A 24,150-nucleotide genomic window follows, 5' to 3' on the forward strand; every position below is an offset into this window, starting at 1 on the left:
CGATGAACCAGATTCTTCTTTGGCCAATTCGAGAGATGCGACCGCCATTTCATCTGCCCAATCACTCCATCCTCTGATGAGAGCTCGCCACTCATTTGAGGAAACCAACCCAATAACAATGGGTGCGATGAGGTGCATTCCCTCTACTGATAACCTCAACAAAGTGGCTTCTCCATGCCTTGAAGGTGCCATGGTCCCCTATGAGGCCGATTGCAAGTTCTATTCGTGCCTCGAAAGCCTCATTTGTTCTCTTGATGACGAGGCCTCATCATCTTATGAGAGTTGCACATCCTCATTTGATGGTGAAGAGCTCGATGCTGATGATGTGGCCTTCCTCACCCTCATCAGTCCAATCACCCCATCCTTTAATGAGAGCTTGTCACTCTCATTCGAGGAAAACCACTCCCCAATAGTGGAAGAAGTTGTCCCCTTTACTAGAAACCTCACTGAAGTGGCTTCCCCATGCCCCAAAGGTGCCATGATTCCCTATGAGGCCGATTGGATGCCTTATCCATGCCTCGAAAGCTTCATATGCCCTTTTGATGAGGATGAAGCGACCTCACTATCTTATGCGAATTTCACAGTCTCATTCGATGACGGCGATAGTCATGCCTTAAAAAGTGAAACAGGCTCAAGGAAAGGCTTGTTGAAGTAGCAGACGAACTCATGATCGAAAACCTCATCGAACAAGAGGCCTTTAGCAAGAAAACTTTGTTGGAGTATACCACCCCAAACGAAGAAGACTCTTTCAAGGCAATCAGCCCCAAAGCCTCCAGTATCCCTTCGCTCCGCAATAACGAGCAACTCGACCCTTCATGGGAAGAAGAATCTCCAAGCATAAATATTGCCAATGCCATGGTGATTGAGAAAACGTTAGAATCCTATGGAGACGAGATGGTGCAACCAAAGGCCCCATCGAGGCAATTGCAAGCCGAGATGAGGGCGAAAGATGAAATGATGAAAACCATGAGCCAAGAGATGATGGTGTCCCATGAGGTCAAGAATGCTCACATGGCGCACCAAACTCCCTCTATCTGCTCCCAACAGCCATGGGAAGCCATTAGAAAAGTTCCACCAAAGGAATCATTACCCCCACCTACACCTCCCTCACTGCTGGTACCTTCTCCATAGGCCCAAGTTGTGGATAAGGAACTAGTGAAAGGCATAGTAGGTAGCTGAAGCATTGAAAAGATACAATATTCCAGCAGTAGAAGAGTTGAATCGCCATCGAAAACCTTATCCAGCTCATGTTGATCAAACTCCATTCCCACAAAACTACAAAAGGTTCGATTTTCCGAAGTATGATGGCACTAGCTCGTTGTAGCAACGGCACAACTCACTTTGTTTCTGCTTGTGGAAATACCGCAAACAATGAGCATTCAAGTGGTACTCACGATTACCACCAGGTTCGATTTCATCATGGGAATAAATGGAGAGAGAGTTCCTCAAGCGCTTCTGACATAAAAAGGAATGTGCAGCTTCATGAACTTCTTAATGTAAGGCAAATGCCACATGAGCCAGAGATATAGTACATCAAAAGGTGGCGCAACTTGGCTATAAATTTGGCCACTCCAGTGAGCGAGCGTCAAGAAAAGAATGCACTGGGAATTGTCAATGCATGTCAGCACAACATGTCCTTCCACATTAGCCAAACTGATTGACAAAGCAGTACGAATGGAAGACTTGCTCAAACATCATAGCAAAATATCAGAGCCCTTCACACTTGTTGAGGATAGTGATCATTCAGCAGTCACCATGCTAGATACCATGCACTTTTCGTGCCAAAACTGGCACAAGAGTTATTCCATTGATGAAGGAGTGGTCCCTGAGTTACTTGAAGCTCTCATATTTGAGGGAATGATTGGGTTACCAACGCCAAAGAGGCCGGAGGAAGTCAAAAGGAATGATGACCCTAACTATTGCCGATATCATAAAATGCTTGGTCATCTGGCCCCACTAAAGACATCATCCAGAACTTCATAGACAATGGGCAATTGAACTTGGGGCCCGATTCCATGCAAGAGGAATCATGAGCCCACATCACGTCCTGACCGCATGATGTTAAATTGCATCGCACAACGATCCTAACCGCATGACCTTAACTGCACAGTAACGGTCCAAGCTATATGACCTTAAAACTATAGCACATGTCCTGGCCGCATAACGTTAAACTGCTTCGTACAACGGTCCAAGTTATATGACCTTAAACTATGGCACACGTCCTGGCCGCATTGGCCGCTTGACGTTAAACTGCTTCGCACAGCAGTCCAAGCTATACGAGCCACACGTCCTGGTCGCATGACGTTAAACTGCTTCGCATTGAGGTCCAAGCTATACGACCCTAAACTATAGCACACGTCCTGACCGCATGATGTTAAACTGCTTCGCACAACGGTCCAAGTTATATGACCTTAAACTACAACACACGTCCTAGCCGCATGACGTTAAACTGCTTCGCACAACAGTCCAAGCTATACAACCCTAAAACTATAGCACACTTCTTGGCCGCATGACATTAAACTGATTCGTACGATGGTCTGAGCTATACGACCGTTAACTATAGCACACATCCTGGCCGCACCACGTTAAACTGCATCACATCATGGTCCAAGTTATATGACCTTAAACTATAGCGCATGTCCTGCCCGCATGACGCTACATCGTGTTGGAAATATGGCCCATCACGGCCTAAATTCCCATAGTCTCACATTCAATGGGAGCGATTGAGAGATTGAAATCTTAGCGCCTTGCGAAATGGAACTCAGATTCTTTTACCCCGAGTTCGCATGAGGTATCGAGAGTTCACGTGTTGAGAAAGCAATTTCTTAAGGTGTGAGGGTCGTCAACCTCCTAGTCAAGATTTTATAGGTTAGCCTCATGTTTAGCTACGATCGGCCAAGGTTTGGAGAATCCAAACGAAAAAAATAGAACCGGAGTACTTATTGCATATTCACCCTGTATGGAATGATCAAGACTTGTGGGACATAAGACCATTACATGACATGTGCATTTTCATTTCATACGGGAAGCCACTCTTCCAAATGTATTATTCGAGTTTGGAAGAGTCAGTACACATGTGCTTTGAAAGGACCCCTGTAATTGAGTTAGATCATGTCCCACAAGGGTACACCTGTAATCCATTAAGAGCCAGATGATCAAAAGTTCTAGCTCAGCGGCTTTGATATGGCCAATTATGTGTCCCTGCTTTAGATTGTGGAACATAGGTCTATTGGGTCGATTTAAGACTCGACGGAACATCATTTGGGACTAGCTCAATGGAATACTTCGATACCTACAGTTATTAACCTGAGATCTCACTATACTCTTTTGTCTAATTTTATAATGATGAGAAATACCTAATAATTTCTCGATAATACGTTAAATATTTATTGTGGATTTTAGAGAATTTTTTGGAATTTTATTTGCTAAAAAAATGAGGTTTTTTGAAGTGTTTGACTCAAATTTCACTTTAGTCCTGACCTGGTAGTACCATGTGGCATTCGAGTGGCCATAGGGCTGCCACGTGGCACCCCACGCCTCACTCTAGGATCACCGCTCAGCTGGGCACTGATCCCTAGGTGAGGGGATCAGATTGGCATTTGGTTGCTTGTTTTATAAGGGGTTGTGTTATGGTGTCTTGTTATATTTTGTTATATAGTGTTATAACTTAAAGTCCCTTTTTATCACATGTCTTAATTAACTCACACATGGGCCATGCATGGCATGTGTGAAGTTTAATTAATTTATTTATTTGATATTAAAGAGAAAATGCATTTTCAAATTTGAGTTGAAAAATATCTTCACACATGTGTGAAGCGGACATCATCTTTAAATTGATTGATTTGAAATTTTAGATCTACAAAGTGATTGGCTTTGATAAAGTAGAATATCTTCACATGTGTGAGCTTTGCCAATTACTTCTTTGCTCTTTACTCTTGGTGGTTATCTACTCTAATACATTATTAAAAAAAACTAAGGGTGTTTTTGTAAGGGCATAACGGATGCACTTGGAATTAAAACATGGGTCAATGACAAAATGGTAAAGTGGCATAGCTTAGGGTTAGGGTAAGTGATAATAGTGTGAAATCCCACCACTTCATCCTAATGGTTGGATGGGGATGGGTGGCTAGGTACATTAGCCTCTCATGTGCCTTTGGATTAGTGTATCAAGAGTGTTGATTGAGTCCAAGATTGCACCCATGTTATAAAAGCACATCATGAGATCTCAAACCCTAACTATCTCAACTCTTGAACCATTTTGGAAAATTTGTGCGCCCCCCCTTTTTCTAAAGCTTTGTGAGAGAAAATTGAAGAGAGAGACCCCACCTTTTTTTTTTCAAAAGGCTTTTAGAGTTCCATTAATGGTGATCTTGATGGTGGTCCTCCTTTCTTATGCTTAAGTCCATAGTGTACATTTATTAAGGTAAACTCCATCGAATTTTTTTTTCTCATAAGTTCATATTCTTGACATCCATAGTTGCTAGAGTTTTGAATTTACAAAAGTTTCATTGATATTAGAATTCCCATTTAATCATCTTTTTCATCATGCTTATTCATATTGTGGTCCTTCATAAGTTATAGCTTATATGCATGAGAATTCATGATAATGCATAATATCCATTAATTACTTTGCTTCAAATCCATCAAATACTTTAGTCTCAGTGTCACTGAATTTTCAAAAGTTTTTCATCATGTTTTTACCTATGGGGATTCATAATCTTTTCATACAAGACTGTTTTGGTGGTCCGAAGGACCATCGCGTGTAGTTTGGCCATAACTCTCTTGTTCTTTATCCCATTCAATTCAAACCTTTTGCATTCTGTTTTGGATGACAATGCCAATGTGTTGAGATCTTAAAAAGTGATTTTAAGGTGTATAATTGCTTCCCATTTGGATTAGACACTCTTGTGAGATTGAACCATTTTTGTACAATCCGAAAGGACAAAATTAAGTCCTTATAGGGCCCGATTGCGTGGCCCCGGCACAAGGGATTCGAAACATGGCTCCCGATTTTAATTTGGCATTCTAATTTCCTGTTTAGTTGATTTTATTCCTTAGAATTTTGTTTAGATTAATCGTATGTTGTATTTAAGCTTTGGGACAAAGTTTATGTAATTTGTGCTATGAAGCTAGTCTTGCTTTATATGCAATTGCCCCATAAGGAGTTGGTATTTGAGTTTATTTACAGTGGTTTTACAAGACTAGAAATAGTTGTAATTGTTATTTAAAGGATTGTAACTTATTCACTTAGGTTGGTTTTAAGCAAGTGGCTTGTTGAAGGTGTGCATTTTGCCTTGTTTTTCGGCTTAAAATTTGCCCTAGTTTTTGTATCCACTATCACATCGTACAATGGTCCAAGTCGCACAACCTTAAACCTGCGTGGCATTGGTCCAAGCTATACGACCCTAAACTGTAGCACACGTCTTGGCAACACGACGTTAAACTGCATAACGTACGGTCTTGAAGGCACGGCCCTAAACTTGCCTCTATTAGGTCTTGGTGGATGACCGTAAATACACCAATTCGATGGTCACGGCAACATGACCTTAAAATTGCCTCAAAAAAAAATGGACATGACGAAAACCCGCAAAGGCGTCATGGGTAAAAGAATAAAAAAAAAAAAAAAGAGAAGAAAATAAAAAGAGAAAGAAAAAGAAAAATGACAGACATGGTGTGCACCCCAAAAGCCACCATGGGAAAAATATATCAAAAAGAAAAGAGAAAAGACGGCTATAGTGAAAACCCACAAGGGCACTATAAAGGGAGCGTGGTGAAAACCCTTCGAGGCACTCATTCTCGAAATAAGGACGTGTTGATTCTATTATACAGGTCATCACGAATAAAAGTGTCATGGTCCAACGTCCCTGTAGCATGATGTTAAACTGCGTGACATACAGTCCGTTTGCATGACTATAAACTGCTTCTCATTCCTACATATCTCCATGGGTGGCCGCAGGACACCCTGCTACATATAGCCGCTATCATGTCCCTCTTCATAACATCCCGAGTGAAAGAGCACCATCACTCCAAGGTGTTCTCCCCAATTGAAGTATACCATAGTTCCGACTGTGTGTCTTCAAAGCATGCAATCGCCTTTTCATAATGTCATATCCCCAAGAACGCCATCACTCCAAAGTGCACTCTCCCCAAGTGAGGCGTACCATGGTCCCGACTATGTATCCTTAAAGCATGCAACCGCCTCTTTGTGCCAAGTAGCAATATCCCCAATTGTCTGTGTGACTGCAAGTCATGCCACCGCCTCTTTATATGTACCCTCCAGTGGAGGAGCACCATTACTCCAATATCCCCAGCAGAAGAGCATTGTCATTCCAAATTCAATACCACAAAAAGCTTCCCCTAAAAGAGGCGTACCACAGTTCCGACTGTGTGACTACAGACCGCGCCATTGCCTCTTCATACAACTTTAAAGCATGTAACCGCCCCTTTACACAAAGCAATATCCCAAATCAGGCCCCATAGTCTCAACTGTGAGACCTCAATGCATGCAATCGCCTACTCATAAAACCAAATCCCCAGAAGAGGAGCACTATCACTCCAAACTCAGCACCATTGGGCGCTCTCCCCAATTGAGGTGTACCACAGTTCCGACTGTGTGACTTCAAAGCATGCAATTGCTTCTCCATAAAGCCAAATCCCCAATGGAAAAGCACCATCATCTCAAACTCAACACTACATAAGTGATAGCCCCAATGAGGCATATCATAGTGTTGACTAGGGGACTTTGGACCATGTCGCTGCTTCTTCGCAATGAAATGATAATATAGCCATTAGAGGCATACCACAATCTAGATTGTGTGCCTTTGTCCTATCCATTTCACACATCAGCTCATCCATGAGCAATTGCTCCCTGCCAACCACTTCATCTCTCATGTCTCTTCTGGTCTCCGTTTCCCCAATTGAGGCACACCACTCATGCTCTCTTGAGCCTCCATCATTCATGTTTCGAGGCCAAATCACAAGACCATTACCTTAGTCCCAAACTGTGTGGCACCTCAAATGCCACGCGTGACCTATTTTTTCATAAACCATTCTTCACATTGTTGAGAAACCTGCAGTTGTCCATTGGACCATGCACTTTATGGTGCCCCATGATCCCACTTCATGTGCAAGGACTTTAAAAGCACCCCTACTTGGTCTAAGGTGGGTGAGGACCATAAACTTTCCCTCAACAGTCCAACACGGGTGAGGACTTTAAAAGCACCCCTATTTGGTCTAAACAGGGTGTGGACTTTAAACTTTCCCTCAATAGTCCAACACGGGTGAGGACTTTAAAAGCACCCCTATTTGGTCTAAATAGGGTGAGGACCTTAAACTTTCCCTCAATGAGGCAATCACCCTTACTTGAACGCTCTCATTCAACTGCCCACTCCCTAGTCGGTTGATCCATCCACAGCCACCACGAGGCTACCTCTCTCATGTGAAACCACGTACCGTGAGAGTAAACCCTCATCTCCCTCTCGCTCTCATCAAAGGCTCCAGGCCTGTGCCTAGGCGCGGCTCTGTCAACCTCCTTTATCTCTCTCTCAACTATGCACAAAAGCTCGGGCCCGCGCATCTCCACAGCCCCGTCAAAACACCCCCTCTTTCTTATACTCTTCGCACAAAAGCTCGGGCCCACACGTCACCATAGCCTGTCAAAACATCCCCTCTTTCTTGTACTCTTCACGCGAATGCTCGGGCATGCACGTCATCGCAGCCCCATCCCCTTCTCTCTCACTTCACTAACAAAAACCTCGGCTCCACGCGTCACTGCGGCCTCGTCTCCTTCTCTCGTTTGACTACATAATCCTAGGCTCTTGCGTCACCGCGGTCCAGTCAACTCTTATGTCCCCTTTTCTCTCAACTCGCAAAGACAAGCTCGAGCACGCGTTGACATGCAGCCCTGTCAAACAAAAATGTTTCCCCCTCTTTCAACACACCACACAAGCTCCCAGGGCAGGCATAAACGTGCGGCCTTGACAAAATGTTTCTTCTCTCTCTCAAACTCATCATGAAGTTTCCTAAGCACGCACATACGTGCGGCCCTGTCCAAGCATTTTCCATCCGTCTCTCATTGATTAAAGGTTCTAGGTATGCATTTAAACCTGAACCCCTCCCTCCTGCGTCCATTGTTGTTTCTACTCTTACACATGGATTCATTCGCAGACCCACACAAGCTCTCGGCTTAGTCATGAGCTTAGCGCGCACACTTGTGCACAACAACACATAGTAGACAAATGAGCTATGCTCCTTGTTCCACTTACACACACTAACCTGTCAGTGGGTAACCTCAAGCTATATGAAACCCAGAACCCTGAGCTCAGTAGCCCTCGTTTCCAAACCCTCTCACCCCAAACCATGAACCTATTAATCCAGTATAACCCTGGATTCAGTCTAATAAAATCCAATGGACTTTAAGGGTGTTTTTTGTCCTTAATGATTCCAATTCCCAGCAGAGTTATATCCCTGATACACTTGATCCCCATTAGGAATACATCAAGTATAAACAGACACCATTAAAAATACACAAGTCTACAACTGGGCGCCGATGAACTTAATAAAACCATGGGAATCCCAAATTACCCCATTCACCAACCCTGACCTCGTCACAAACCATCCTAACAACCCTTGTTCACTTGGGCTTCAATTTAAAAACTCCATTATCCCCATGGAGCTGTACCAAACATACCTTGCTCATTCGAACTTTCATGAAACGCCATGGGTAATATCATGCTTAAAGCACCTTAAGAACCCTTGATGACATACCATCCCCAGTGGTCCATCAACACCCAAAAGGGCTATCACCACTACTCACCATCCCCAGTGGACTACTACCACCACAGGACCATATACACCGACGGTCCATCTCCCCCAATGGATCATTATGCCTGATGAACCAACATCCCAATAAGTCACCACTTCCAGTGGTCTATCTGGTCCATCCACCTCAAATCAACATCCCAAGTAGACCGACATCCCTGACGGCTCACTACTACCCATAAACCATCACACCAATGGTCCACTACTCCATTGAGCCGTAATCTCTTGGTGGTGAGTCGCCACCCTCAATAGACTGCTACCCCCAACGGTGCAAGTATACATTACCCCAGGGAATTTTTCATGTATCAGAACCCACTGGTCCATCTAAAACCCCAACACTCAGCAAGTGTGAACCATTTGTCACCTTGCAAAAGCCCAGTGTACCCCTAGTGGTGTCCAGTTCCCCAATAAAAGCCTTACCCATGGTATTTGTTACCCCAGTGAGCCTTATGCAAATATGATCCCTCTGGCTTATACATTGTCAAGGAAGAAGAATCTCTATAAAAATAAAAGAAGCGGAGCGTGATGAGGAGTAAAAGTGAAAGCTTCAGGCGGACATAGCCACAAAATAAAAAAAATGGGCATGCTGAAAACCCGCAAAGACGCCATGAGTAAAAATGACAGGCAGGCATGGCCATGAAGCCATGACTAAGAGTGTCTTGAAAACAAGAAAACCGAGAATGGTGAAACTCGAAAGGACGCCATGAATAAAAATGAAAATTAACGGTAGACGTGACCTCAAAGTCACGAGTAAAAGAACCTCAATAAAACGAAGAAGTTGATGAAAACCATTTTTATGGTGCCACTTCCATCCAGTTCAGGTGAAAACCCGAAAAGGCGCTTGGACAAATAAACCGGTTGACGCAGCTTTTGATCGAAGATGACTTCAACCAGTTACAACAGAAAATTGGAAGGTATTGGGTGAAAATCAAATCAGCCCTTCTCAAAAAAAGAAGTTCCTGCGATACTGGGATAAAGTCCACTAAGGGCCCTCAGTCGTTGCAAATAAAGCCTTTGATGTGGGAGAAAGCCCTCAAGAAAGGCACTCACGCAAAGCCAAGAAGATCGGAAGGTACTGGGTGAAATCCATACCAGCCTTTCCCCCACCAACTAGATTGATAACAAAGCCCACGAAGGGCACCCACTAGCTGATCCATTAAGAGGTGTTGTTGAGACGAAACGGTAAGCCCTTCCACAAGGCACCTGCTCAACACACTCTCCCAGAAAATGGATTCCAGTGGCATTAGGAAGGAAGCCCTTAAGCAAGGCAACCATTCGCTAGAGTCCACTTCGGTCGCCCCTCCAGGAAGAAGCTTGACATGGTCTCCCCCTCGAGGATTGGGCTGATGCCGGTGATCGAGAAAAAAAAGATTGTTGAAAGGCAATAAAAACGTCTTAGTAAGGATTCGAAATATGAACTTTGACGAAAAAAATTTGATCTGAATGCTACACTTCTCTCTTCTCTCGAAGAGCAGCATTCGGCGGGGCAAGTTGTTATACGTCATTTTTGACGTACTTGCATCCCCGAGACCCATAAGGAGAGAGCCAGTAACAACTTGGTCCTGCCGGTACCCAAGCCACCGCCAAACCATGGGAACACTGCAAAATAAGCCTAAAACTAGGCAACCTTTGAAAAAGTACAGGAACGGCTTCAAAAGGCATGAAAATAATAGTTTGGGATTCCCGAAGGATGCTCACAAAGTTTCATCACATTCCGTTAAGTTTTGATATGATCAGGACGAAACACAGTTCTCAAATCCAGTTTCTCTTATGCTGAAAAATGACCTTATAACTACAGCCCTAATTCCGGGGCCTCAAAACAGTACCAGACCACCATCATTAGATCTGGAACGTCGAAAAACACCTAGGGAGGACCTTCCAATACCATTATGGGCCCAACTTACTATAAAAGAGTGGGTTTTACACTATTGCAGTGTAGCCCAATTTCCATGTATGGAAATTGTATTTTCCCATTTTGGGATGATTTTCAAATACTCATATATTGCTCCTTTTGAGTAGGAATAAGCTCAAATTTGGACAAAAGCTAGCTCTCAACGACCCGATCGTTTTGACATATGGCACGCATCATGACGTAGCCTGAAACGAGAGAATTTCTAAAGAGAATATGAGCTCAAAAATCAGATTTTATACAAGAAGACACCCCAAACTTCGTGAAGTCATAACTTGAGATCCCTGTGTCGAATCATCGCAAATACATGTTGCGACCGTATCGCGAAGGGCTACAATTTGGTATAGATTTTGTGCACAATTGGAGGCAAGATTTTTCGGTAGCCAAAATCTCATTTTCCGACAACTTCCCAAATTTGGAATATGCTCAAATGGAAACCAAATCGAACGAAATTTAGTACAAATGATCGTGACAATGTCCTCTTCAATTTGTGATCGAAATGAGGACTTGAAACGTCATGGATCGCACCGGATTGGAGGTCGAAGTTTATGGACTTGGCCGGATTTTTGGCCTTTCATGAAAAATCCATTTCAAGACGATCGAAGGGCACCAAAATGATCGTGACAGATCAAGCATCAATTCTACGACGATTGATCGCCGGAATTACCGCCACAAGCGTCCGAAAAATCTCTCAAAGTCTAGCAATGACAAGAGGCCCCTCATGGAGGGATGGTTTTTTCATTTGCTCAAAAGAACTAAGGGGTATTTTGGTTATTTGGTTCAAAAACGGGATTTTATTTTAATTCATTTAACATGTAATTTTCTACAATTTGGCTTAGTTTTGAGCAATCCGCCCTTGTTTTGTGGTTGCTCTATATAAGAAAGTTTAAGTCATTTGTTAGGGCATTGAAAAACCCTTGGTCATCTTTGTAAGAGTTCTTGAGCATTTGGAGTAAAATTTGTGCTTGTGCTTTTACTTTGCTTGCAAGTTTAAGACCAAGATGAGAGGAGAGAGAAACATTTTCTAGAGAGAGAAAATGCCCCTAGATCACCTCTGTTCTCTCTTCCTTCATCAAGATGTCAAGCACGCACCTAGGCACGTGTATGTCATCACCATTCTCTCTTCCTTAGTTTGCCCATTCTCTCTCTCCTCCACACCACCAATCTCTCAACTCAATCTCTTTCTGTAAATTCTCTCTCTCTCATACGCTCCTCTCACTCATTCCTCTCTACACGCCCCTCTCTTCCACACACGCTCATGGCCGCACCTGAGCGTGGCCTCAGCTTCCCCCTCACGTTTCTCTTTCCTTTACCCCTTTTTATCTTCCCCTTTTCACGCATACCCAAGCCCAGGGCCGCACCTGAGCGCGGCCCCGGCTTCCCCCATACGTCTCCCTTCCCCTTTTGATCTCCCATTTTCACGCACACGCACGCCCAGGGGCCCATTGAGTGCGGCCTTAGCTTCCCCCTCATGTCTCCCTTCCCTTTGCCCCCTTTTATCTCCCCTTTTCATGCACACGCACGCCCAGGACCTCACCAGAGCACAGCTCCAACTTCCCCCTCACGACTCCCTTTCCTTTGCCGCTTTTTATCTCCCCTTTTCACGCACATGCAAACGCAAACCAAGGGCCGCACCTAAGCACGGCCCCAGCATACGCTCCCCCTCTCGTCTTTCTTTCTCTTTGCTTCTCTTCCCTATCTTCTTATTAAGCCAAGGCCATGCCTAAGGGCAACCCCAGGATTATCCTCTTCTCCCCGCTCTCCTCTCTTCCCCTTCTTATTCGTGCCCAAGCTTGGAGCCGCGCTTAAAGGCGGGTCCAGCATGCCACCCCTTTGTTCCCTCTTTTCTCTTGTCACGCAACCATTCTTTCTCTCTCCTAATTTGTTCATTATCTCTCTCTAATGTCAACACGACGTTTCTCTTAATTCTCTCTTCCCATTTTCTCAACCAACCTTTCTCCCTAAACTTTCTCTGTCCAAATCTCATCTCTACATCCGCACCTCACGCCAGTCTTCTCTCCTCTTTTCTCTCTCAAACTCTCTTACACATACCTCCCGCTCTCCCAAATCTCATCTCTCTCCCTCCTATCCTGTTCAATCTCTCCCCTCATTATCCCACATACCATCTTTCTCTCAACCATCTTTATCAACTCTTCCAAATGTCTTTATCTCTTTCAACTCTCCTAACAAATCGTCTTTATCGATTTCAACCCTCCCAATCCCTTGAACCTCTCTCTCCTCTCTCCTCTCCCTCACGTATTTCCGTCTACTCTCCCTCACGTACCTCTCTCTCCTCTCCCTCACATACTTCTTTCTCCTCTCCCTCACGCCAATTTTCTCTCTCTTACACGTAAGCTCATACACTCTCACTCACACACTCTCATTACACACTCAAATCGCGCACCCTCACAATCACACACTCTCTCTCTTACACGTCCCACTCACACTCACATTACACGCTCTTTTGATCGACCACAGACTCCTATCTCCACTCTCTTATGCATCCCTTTCACACACTTTCACCAGCACTTTACCAATTTGAACCTACACTATTTTGAGTACACCTCTGTCTATCCTCAACCCTAGTCTAGACCCCAAATTTAGCATATTACCAATAGGAAGAAACCCCAAAAAGTCTACCTGAAGGCCATTTTAGTGTGTGGATCCAAGTGATGCGCAGAGAAGCAAGGGAGCCGAATTCAAACCACGCTGCAAGGACAACCGGGCTTTCGAAATGATCTCAGAGGGCGAATCACTCGGACGCGTCCATTGAACCCAAAATGGCAAGGTAGGTGCTCGAGATCTTCTTTGTCAGTTAAAATCTCTCTTTGTTGGTTTATATCCGCACTACAAGCACACCTGCACACATGCGTGGGCCCCACGGTTGTTTGAGAGAGGATTCCTACGACCAGGTCCCCATATTCGGGCCAACCCGGGACGACGAGAAACCAAGCCCGAGTGCACACGCGCGTGGGCCATCCGGTTGTTTAAGAGAGGATTTCTTGACGTCCCGAGTCGGCCCGAATATGGGGACCCGATCGAAGGAATCTTCTCTCAAACAACCGCAGGGCCCACGCACGTGTGCATATAGTGCGGATAGGAACCAACAAAGAGATATTTTAACTGACATAGAAGGGCTCAAGCACCTTGCCGATTTGGGTTTGGGGGACGCGTCCGGGCGATTTGCCCTCTTAGATCATTTCGAAAGCCCTCCGGTTGTCTTTGCAGCGCGGTTGGAATTCGGCTCCCTCGCTTCTATGTGTAGCACTTGGATCCACACACTAAAAATGACCTTCAGGGGTTGAGGGTCTTCAAGACAGTGTAGGTTCGGATGGGTGAAGTGCGGGTGGAAGTGCGTGAAAGGGGTGCGTAAAAAAGTGGAGATAGGAGTGTGGTAGAGAGAGAACGTGTACTGTGAGTGTGAGTGAGATGTGTAAGAGAGAGAGTGTGTGATGTGATGTGAGTGTGTATGTGCGAGTGTGTGATTTGAGTGTGAGTGAGACTATGAGTGTGAGTGTGAGTGTGAGTGTAGTGTGTGAGTGTGAGCATGTGTGAATGTAAGAGTGCGATTTAAGTGTGTGAGTGAGAGTATGTAATGTGAGTGAGTGTGTGGTATGAGTGGGAGTTTGAGTGTGAGTGTGAGTGAGTGTGTGAGTGATGTGAGTGTGTATGTGTGAGCTTACATGTAAGAGAGAGATTTGAGAGAGAAAACTGGCGTGTTGGAGAGAAGAAAGAAGTACGTGAGGGAGAGGAAAGAGAGGTACGTGAGGGAGAGTAGAGGGAAATACGTGAGGGAGAGGAGAGAGAGGTTCAAGGGATTGGGAGGGTTGAAATAGATAAAGACGATTGTTAGGAGAGTTGAAAGAGATAAAGAGGGTTAGGAGAGTTGATAAAGACGGTTCAGAGAGTTGAGAGAAAGAGGGGTACGTGGGATAATGAAGGGAGAGATTGAACAGGATAAGAGAGAGAGAGAGAATAATGGCGTGGGGGAGAGATGAGATTTTGGAGAGAGGGAGGTACGTGTAAGAGAGAGAAAAGATGAGAGAAGAGTGGCGTGAGGGTGAGGATGTAGAGATGAGATTTGGAGAGAGAAAGAGAAAATTTAGGGAGAGAGGTTGAGTTGAAAGAATGGGAAAAGAGAATTAGGAGAAATCTTGCGTGGGGGTGGGGGTGAGAGAGAGAGGGAATGAACAAACTAGGAGAGAGAGAGAGAGAATGGTTGCATGAGAGAGAGAAAAGAGGGAACAAAGGGGTGGCGTGCTGGACCCACCCTTAGGCGCGGCTCCAAGCTTGGGCACGAATAAGAGGGGGAAGAGAGGAGAGCAGGGGAGAAGACGATAATGCTGAATTGCGCCTACAGGCGCGACCCTGCGTTTATCAGAGGATAGGGAAGAGAAGCAAAGTGCAAGGAAGATGAGAAGGGGAACGTATGCCGGGGTTGCGCTCAGGTGCAGCTTGCGCTCAGGTGCAGATTGGGCGTATGCGTGAAAAGGGGAGATAAAAAGGGGCAAGGGAGACATGTGCGTGTGCATGAAAAGAGGAAATAAAAAGGGGCAAAGGAAAGGGAGACGTGTGCATGTGGCGTGCGTGTGCATGGAAAGGGGAGATAAATAGGGGCAAACGAAAGGGAGACATGAGGGGGAAGCCGAGGCCGCGCTCAAGTGCGGCTGTGGGTGTGCCTGAAAAGGAAGATAAAAAGGGGCAAAGGGAGACGTGTGGGGAAAGCCAGGGCCACGCTCAGGTGCGGCCCTGAGGTTGCCGCACACGCAAGTGCATCCTTGGGCGTGCGTGTGCGTGAAAAGGGGAGATAAAAAGAGTGTAAAGGAAAGGGAGATGTGAGGGGGAAGCCGAGGCCACGTTCAGGTGCGGCCCTAGGCGTGCGTGGAAGAGGGGCGTGAAGAGAGGAATAAGTGAGAGAAGCGTATAGGAGAGAGAGGCGTGTAGGGAGAGGGTGGATATGGAGTTAAGGGGTAAGGGATAGGGAGTTATGGGATAAAGGTGGATAGAGAGTTAAGGGATAAGGGCGGAGAGGGAGTTAGGGGCGTGTAGAGAGAGAGAGAGAATTTAGGGAAAGAAATTGAGTTGAGAGATTGGTGGCATGGAGGAGAGAGAGAATGGGCAAACTAAAAGGAGAGAGAATGGGCAAACTAAGAGAGAGCAAGAGAGAGAATGGTGATGACGTGCATGCACCTAGGTGCGTGCCTGGCATCTTGACGAAGGAAGAGAGAAAGGAGGTGATCTAAGGGCATTCCTTCTCTTTAAAAAATGTTTCTCTCTCCTCTCATCTTGGTCTTAAACTCATAAGCAAAGTAAAAGTAAAAGCACAAACACGAATTACTCCAAATACTCAAGAACTCTTACAAAGATGACCAAGGGTTTTTCAACCCCCTTACAAATGACTTAAACTCTTATATAGAACAATCACAAAACAATGGTGGATTGTTCAAAATTAAGCCAAATTGTGGAAAATTTCATATTAAATGAATTAAATAAAATCCCATTTTTTGACCAAATGACCAAAATACCCCTTAGTTGTTTTGAGCAAATGAAAAAACCATGCCTCCATGAGGGGCCTCTTGCCATTGCTAGACTTCGAGGGCTTTTTCAGATACTTGTGGCGGTAATTCGAGTGATCAATTGTCGTAAAATCGATGCTTGATCTATCACGATCATTTTGATGCTATTCAATCGTCATGAAACGGATTTTTTATGAAGGACCAAACATCCGGCCAAGTCCATAAACTTCGACTACCAATCCGGTGCGACATTCTGAATCCTCATTTCGATCACAAATTGAAGAGGGCATCGTCACGATCATTTTGCACTAAATTTCATCCGATTTGGTTTTCATTTGAGCTTATTCCAAATTTGGGAAGTTGTCAAAAAATGAGATTCGGAGACCAGAAAATCTTGCTTTTTTCAACCTCAAAATTCACATTATCCGGCCTCCAATTGTGCGTATAAACTATACCAAATCATAGCCCTTCGCGATACAGTCACAACAGACCTATATTTGCGACGATCCGACACTGGGATCTCAAGTTATGACTTCATGAAGTTGGGGATGTCCTCTTGTATAAAATCTGATTTTTAAGTTTTCGAGCTCATATTCTCTCTAGAAATTCTCTTGTTTCAGGCCACGTCATGACATGTGCCATATGTCAAAACAACCGAGTCATCAAGACTTGGCTTGTGTCCAAATTTGAGCTTATTCCAACTCAAAACAAGCAAGTTATGCGCACTTGAAAATCATCCCGAAATAGGAAAACATAGTTTCCATAAATGGAAACTGGTTCACCGAGGCTGCATCGCAATAGTGTAAAATCCACCCTTTTATAGTAAGTTGGGCCCAGAATGGTCCTGAAAGGTCTGATTGAGCCCAAATTTGTTCCCTAGGGGTTTTTTGACGTTTCAGATCTAATGACGGTGGTTTGATACTGTTTTGAGGCCCCGAAAATAGGTTTGTACTTATAAGGTCCTTTTTCAGTATAATAAGAACTGAATTTGAGAACCGAATTTCATCTTGATCATATCAAAACTTATCGAAATGTGACGAAACTTTGTAAGCATTCTTCGGGCATCCCAAACTACCCTTTCCGTTCCAGTACTTTTTCAGAGGTTGCCCAATTTTCGGCTTATTTTGCAGTGCGGTGTTACTGGCTCTCTCCTTATGCGTCTCAGGGATAAAAGTACATCAAAAATGATGTATAACACTCAGTCCATGGGAGATGCCCACATTACAGAATCTACATAACATATAATTGGTTTTTGAATAAATTCCTTCTAAATTTGCATAGAATTGTGGATATCTTTTGAGCCATCCAATTTGTATATGCTGAAAAAGAACTCAACTAATATGAAACAGAATGCAAGTATTTTCAAAAGAAAAGCAAGATCATGAAAGAGTTCTCAATTATGCTATTCATCAGAGCAAGGACAACATCCCCTCCCTTATAATACATGGCAAACTAGTTTTAATGAGTCCAAAATTTACACAAGGTTGCCATGTCAATCCATGTGCTTCAAACTTAATAGGGATGGCTCAAGCAATCATGAAAAGAGTTGGTTTTCATGGAATCATTGAGATTGTCATGACAAGTTTATAGAGGCCTCCCACCAGACCCATCACAGGCACAAATAATGATGCAGAGCTCCATTGCATTCAAATTGGGATCCAAATAGCTAAGGCATTACACATTCAACATCTATTGGTGGAACCACTCATTGTTGACCATCAACATCAATTCACGTACCAGCACAATGTGTTGGTCGGAAGTTTCATAGGAAAGTTAATAACCTGATCAAAGATGCATCTCACTTTAAACAAATTGAGTTCACACACCTCTACCGTGAGCAGAATCAATCAACTGACCTCTTAGCAAACATGGGAACAGTTTCTTCGGCAATTCAGTTTTGCACATGAGAACCCTCTTTCCTTCATGCTCTCATTTCTCGGAACATGAATTCAGTCCAATTAGCAATTTGAATGATTGTACACATTGCCTTTCATCTTCATATTCATGGGTACTGTCATTTGGGAGGGGAGGTTACTTAATCTATTTTCTCTCTCTCCTAGAGTGACTTCTGTCTGCTCTTCATTGTGCACTATTAACTCTTTTTAATACAAAGAGGCAGGACCCTGGAAAACCTGGGCTAATCTAGCCATGATATTGTATGAGCTGAGAATTACTTTCATTGTCAAACATTTGTCCTTACAACTTTGTATCAAGATACAAGATCCTTTGAGAGCTGGAATTCTTTAGCCCCTCATGAATAAATAACAAAAGTGCCCAGCGAGTCCTAAACATTTCACACCTGTAGAGAGATTATCGAAGGTTGATGATAAACACTAAAAGGCTTATCAAGGCATAATTGTGGGTTCCCTGCATTAGCTGGCATCCCATCAGATTGAGGCATAGACCAATACCTTCCTCTCTGGAAAATCATTACGTCCCAATTTTGTCTCAGTTGCCCAAGAGGTACACTCACATGGGCAGTGCAGGCCAGTAGGGATATGCCATTCACCTTGTAGATTGCTATTAACATCTTATATGGTGATGTATAAAAGTCATTGTAAACTTTCACTCAAGGAGGAACCACCACTCCAAGAGGGTTTCTTCAACCATTCCAATTCTTTTCCTTTTACATGGAAGTCAAAGTATGTTTTAGAGTATAATGCAAAGTAACAAGAGTGGCAATGTTTTATTTAATTATCTCCATTAAATGCTGAAAAGGACATAACTCTACCAATCTATTTGATGGCATGATGATAAAAAATAACATCCCAAAAATACATGTCAGATCCATCATATTTTCAATCCCTATCTATTTGAATCAGGAGAAAATATTCATTACTTTAAAGAGTTTGCCTCTGCCATCAGAAATAGAGTATCATTTAACCAAAAAGAAAAAAAAAAAGAGCGGTTAGCCTCGCATGACAAGTCTCCAGAATGACCACTGGAAAGAAAAGATAAATGCCAACAAACGATGAGTGAATATGTGTGCAACACTTCCACTAGTAAATTTATGTATACACAACAATCGATTTTTTTGATTGCATAAAAATAGAAAAGATAATCATACTCTGGACGTGGTCCACAATGAAATGTTTAAATGAACTGTGGCCAAGAATATTTAAATTTCCAGAACTACCACAAACTTTTAGGACATATATAGCATAACTCATAGCTTTGAGAATTACCTCTGCCTCAAGTTCTGTATGACGTGTACTTCCTGCTTTCATTGCAACTGTCTTTTCAGGTTTACCTCGAACAAGAATAAATTCCATTTGCTTTTCACACCATTCCTGAACGAGAAAAAAATAGTATCATGTAATGGTGTATCTGCTATAGCAGTAAGAGAAGTCGAAGAAAATGGAAGAGAAATGAGAAAAGAGCACAAAATATGAAAAATATAGGAAAAACTCAGGGCCTAGTTAACAAAAATGTTGAATTCACAGGCAATCACAAGCATATTTCACCAATTGCCATGTAAAATCTAGAAAGGAAAGTTATGAGGAACAGAAAAGGATAGTAAACAGAAGTTTAACCTAATAAAGCCTAATGGTAAATTGTCCCTTTTTCTGATTAGTGATGGCATATTGTATGATCCCCTGTTATGAACCAAACACTATAGAACTTCAGTTAATAGTTGAAGAATGAAAAGTTAAAAGGCACTGGAGAAGACCAAATTTATATCCAGTTATAACCACAAACAAATTATCCTGCTAAATGAATTCTATCTGGCAAAAATGACTTCCAAACTCTATTGTTATCGTAATCTGTTCAACTAAAGAGGACGTCAACTTTTCAACATAAAAATAAACATCGACATAAAAATCCAAGAATGTTTTGAAACTCTAATTCTTTTTTGAAGGAAAAAGGGTACAATATCACTCATCCACAAGAAGCTAAGATGTCGCTGACTTCCTATATTCCAATGACCCCCGCTGATACCATGTTGGGGCAAAAAGTAAAAAATCCTGAAATCCAAAAAAACAAAAAGTTAAGAAAGGCTAACCAGTATTGATCAGCTTACCAACACTATGAAGGAATATAATTCTCTTTAGGAGATCCAAGCTTCTCAATACTAACTAACTAACATACCAAATCTTGCAACAAGTTTGAGCCACACAAAATGATATCACTTGTGATGCACCTCATGGAGCTATTGAACTAACCAGGCATTTTGTGCATAAATCAAGTGTGTCAGATCCATCAAACATCAACCTTGCCTCCTAGTTCCTAAACTCAGCTTCAATAAATATGGAAGAAAAGACCAATACTCAGGCCATTACAAAGTTCATACGGTTCCTTTTACATGGTGATTCCAAAAGCTTTTTGGTATATAATGTACCAGCTAGGAACCCAATCCAGGTCCAAAGTGTGGTAACTTGGCATCAAAACGTGCAAATAGCTAAAGCTCACTACAGCTACAAGAAAGATTTTCTCTCATAGTCAACATTAAGGAGTCATTCAATTTTTGGGCGGGTGATATATTCTATTAGAGACCAAAAATTATATTTCAAAAGTCAAAAGATTGGGTTAGGGCTTCTTACTACATTGCACGAAATACTCAATCAAATGGGTCAATGCCACCCTTGTGCGTAAGATTTGGGCATCAAGGAAGTTTAGTTTCTACCTCGATTTTCTCCAATCATGCTGGTGATCCTCCACCCATTAGAATGGAATGATCCCAACAGGAATGTGGAATTGTTGGATCTCACTCGATTACATTCATTTTCATTGGGAAAAGAACATGTTCAACAGATCCATTGTATTCGTGGGCAAGTTTCTCATTCCACCAATTTTTATGGCATTGATTTCATTACCAAATATGCCATTGTTCTCTATAAAAGTAATTCAAAGTTGTTGTCCAACTTGGACTCCACTTCTTCTTCTTCTTTTTCTTCTTCTTCTTCTAATCATGCCAAAACCACAACACCAGCACATATCCACATACTCCAGCATTAAAGGAATAACGAAAATCAGAGCGAGAGAGAGAGATACCGTAGCTGTGATGTCGGTGACTGAAAGGCCCTTTCCCTTGCGGTAGTGCAAGTAGGGTGATTTGGGCACCTTCATCCTCTTATTATGGGACATGACCATATCCTCCATGTCATGACTCATTCGCCCAGCCCTTCCACTCTTTCTTGTAGAGCAACCACGAATAATTGTGTCATTACTCTTGCGCAAAGCAATGGCGGGGTTTGCCAAAGAAGAAGATGCAGCTATGGCCATCGACGATGACGACGACTGTGACAATGATGAATGGGAAACTGGTAAAGAAGTGGAAGAGCTTCTGATGATGGCGGCTGATGATGATCGAGTGGCAAAGGCAGCAGCAGCAGAGGAGAGGGCAGCTTCGATGAATGCCATCTCTTCTTCGGAGACGAGCTCGAATGGAATATCAGGTGCCGAGGGGGGCTGTTGTTCCTTTGCTTCTCCCATTTTCCCCTAAGTCCCTCCCTTTTCCGCTCATTCTCCTTTGTTCCCATCAGAAACTGAAGTCGACAAAGACTGCATTACTTCTCATCTCCTCTAACACTTTCTTCTTCAAGGGTGGGGTTCTTACTTGTCAGTTGACACTGCTTCCTGGTGAGCTGAGGGCTGGCAACGAAGGCTTTGGGTGATAGGAAAAAAAAAAGCAGACGGGAGTTGATGGTGCACCTAATTTTGGCTGGAAGGGAAATGACCAGCATGGTGCATTCGTCTTTGGTTTGGGTCCTCAACGTCTTGCCCGTACTAGGCGATGATTTAAAAACGGGTCGGTGCTTAGGATCGGGCGCTTCAAAAATCGCTTTAGATCCGTGAATCGACTGTTCAGATTGGTAAATTAACCGGATCGTTTGGATTCAGCCTTACAAATATCTAAAAAAATTATTAAAAACTATTCTAAAAGTTTCTTTTTAAAATCTAATATAAAATGAAGACACTACATTATTAACTTTCATTTCTTTTTGCATTAATATATGAATATTGAGATTTGTTTTTCATGTATGAACTACTGTTAACCATTTACATTACATAAAAAAAAAAACATAGAATCATCATGGATGAAATATATAATCATACGTGAACTATATTTACATCACATAAAAGAAGAAGCATTTAATAATAATAGATGAAGTATATAATTATACATGCACTATAATAAAGCATATAATTCATAAAATACGATCTAAAATCAAAATAAAAAACGATGTTGTTCTTCATTTTGGTCAAACTGGTATCATTTATTGAATTCATATAATAATTCATTGACTCGATCTTGTAACGAATCATCCAAATTAGTGACCACCTGAGTATATCTAAATCTATGAGTGTTAGTGTTTTGTTGCACTCTTAATCCAAAATCCTTGAAGCGTGTTCATCCTTCACGCTCGCCTACATTGTCATGCTTGCCCCACCCACTTGTGGTTAGGACTCGATATGTAAATAATTTAGTTGAAATATGGTGACCTCAGAATCATCATCTCTCTCATTTTTTCTTATCCCCCTTCTCACTCTCCGTCATTAGGTGCAACACCACCGACATTTTCAACAAATTGTAGATATGTTAGCGAGCTGCCTCCTCATTCATGTTGCTCATCACCTTCATCATCATCTACGTTGTTGATAGCCTCAGGGAACACTTTCTTGTGCAACATTGGCTCATCTTCCTCCAGTACCCAACGTTCTATTGCGTCCATGACGTATATTGTATCTAAGTCTATTGGATCGTAGTCTTCAAGCTTCATTCCTATTTGTCACTCTCGGAGGTTTAAGTTGTTATGAATGTAGACTAGCTTATGAAGCCTCTCTGAAGCGAGTTGATTCCTCCTAGTGGTATGCAACCACTAGAATGTACTCCAGTTTCGCTCGCACCCAATAGCAGAATATGTTTGTGATAGAACTTTGATTGCTATCCTCCTTAGGTAAAGTGCATCACTCCATATATCTCCTACCATTTAGCTAGATTAAAATGCAAAAAATATTGTAAGGGCAAAAACATTTCATAAGATTAAAAATATGAAAGAACATATTAGTTAGGGGTTAACCTGGATCCATCTTAGTTCAAGAAGTCTAGTTTTAAATGATCGTACAACATCCCTATACATAGAAAGCTAAAAAAAAAAGTTTTAATGCATTAGTTATTCCTCACAAATATAGCAATTCAATGAAGTTCTTACCCAAACATTAACTCTTACCTCCTATATTGCCATTACCTAGTTTCAATGGCTTCTCTCCAATTTGACAATAATGTATTTGATCCCTTCCATAATCTTGTCGGGATGTTCAGGTGTCAAATAGAAAAATTTTGGATTGAAGTAAAAACCTAGAAAATACATAGATGGAGTAAGGTCATTTAAATACATATAAAAAAATATTTTCGAATTAAACATTCTAAGATTATAAATGAATATTTACCTACATAATGACTTGTGCGACCCAATTGAGTGTCCCACCTTCTCTTTATAATCTCGACCACTTTAGTTGCAAAACTACATTTCTCATGAATAATTGTTTTGGCCATCTCAATCCCTTCGTAAAGGATGCCCACGGTGGGTTTTTTGTCAGCATCCACCATTCCTAACACTGTGACCAAATGTATAATGGCCTCTATGACACTAGACACCGAGACCAAAACCTCTTATATGTGATTATGCCCTCCACTTTTAACCCGTTTTTTGGACTTCAAGAGGTAACCTTTTGACCACTCTTTGTTAGTGAATAACTTCTTCAATGTAGCTTGGGATTCCCGAATAGAGTCTACAGCTAAGTAATCTGTCACAAAGCAGGTCATGGCAAGCTTGATTATCTCATTTTCTCAAATTGTTGTCCAAACAAAAATAGGATTTTAGAGTGGTTATATACAAATTTTGTCACGGATCTCGCCAAATTTAGAGTACATGCTCCTCGCTTCCTTGGCTTGTGTTTTAC

General features: G+C 42.5%; 1 protein-coding gene across 14 annotated transcripts in view; it reads right to left on the reverse strand.

The window, feature by feature from the left end:
• LOC18433116 (exonuclease V-like protein) overlaps positions 1–22,069 on the reverse strand; it is a 45,538-nt gene extending 23,469 nt beyond the window's left edge. For 8 of the 14 annotated variants that reach the window (XR_016061398.1, XR_016061397.1, XR_016061396.1 and 5 more), the window contains exons 1-2: positions 21,238–21,960; positions 19,431–19,535 (exon numbers count right to left, since the gene is read on the reverse strand). Coding sequence is in view for 11 of the 14 variants with exons in the window: in XM_088874619.1 (XP_088730745.1) it covers positions 19,431–19,535; positions 21,238–21,678 (546 nt within the window). In the remaining 3 variants the exon portion in view is untranslated. Of the gene's footprint in view, positions 1–19,430; positions 19,536–19,778; positions 19,842–20,116; positions 20,133–20,869 lie in introns of those variants that run through there. The other 6 variants (XM_088874623.1, XM_088874616.1, XM_088874621.1 and 3 more) reach the window with 6 other exon arrangements.
• Between the last annotated feature and the right edge of the window lie 2,081 nt (positions 22,070–24,150).

Source organism: Amborella trichopoda, chromosome 8 (assembly GCF_054954075.1).
Source record: "Amborella trichopoda isolate Santa Cruz 75 chromosome 8, AtrichopodaSantaCruz75HAP2 v2.0, whole genome shotgun sequence".
Lineage (NCBI taxonomy): Eukaryota > Viridiplantae > Streptophyta > Magnoliopsida > Amborellales > Amborellaceae > Amborella > Amborella trichopoda.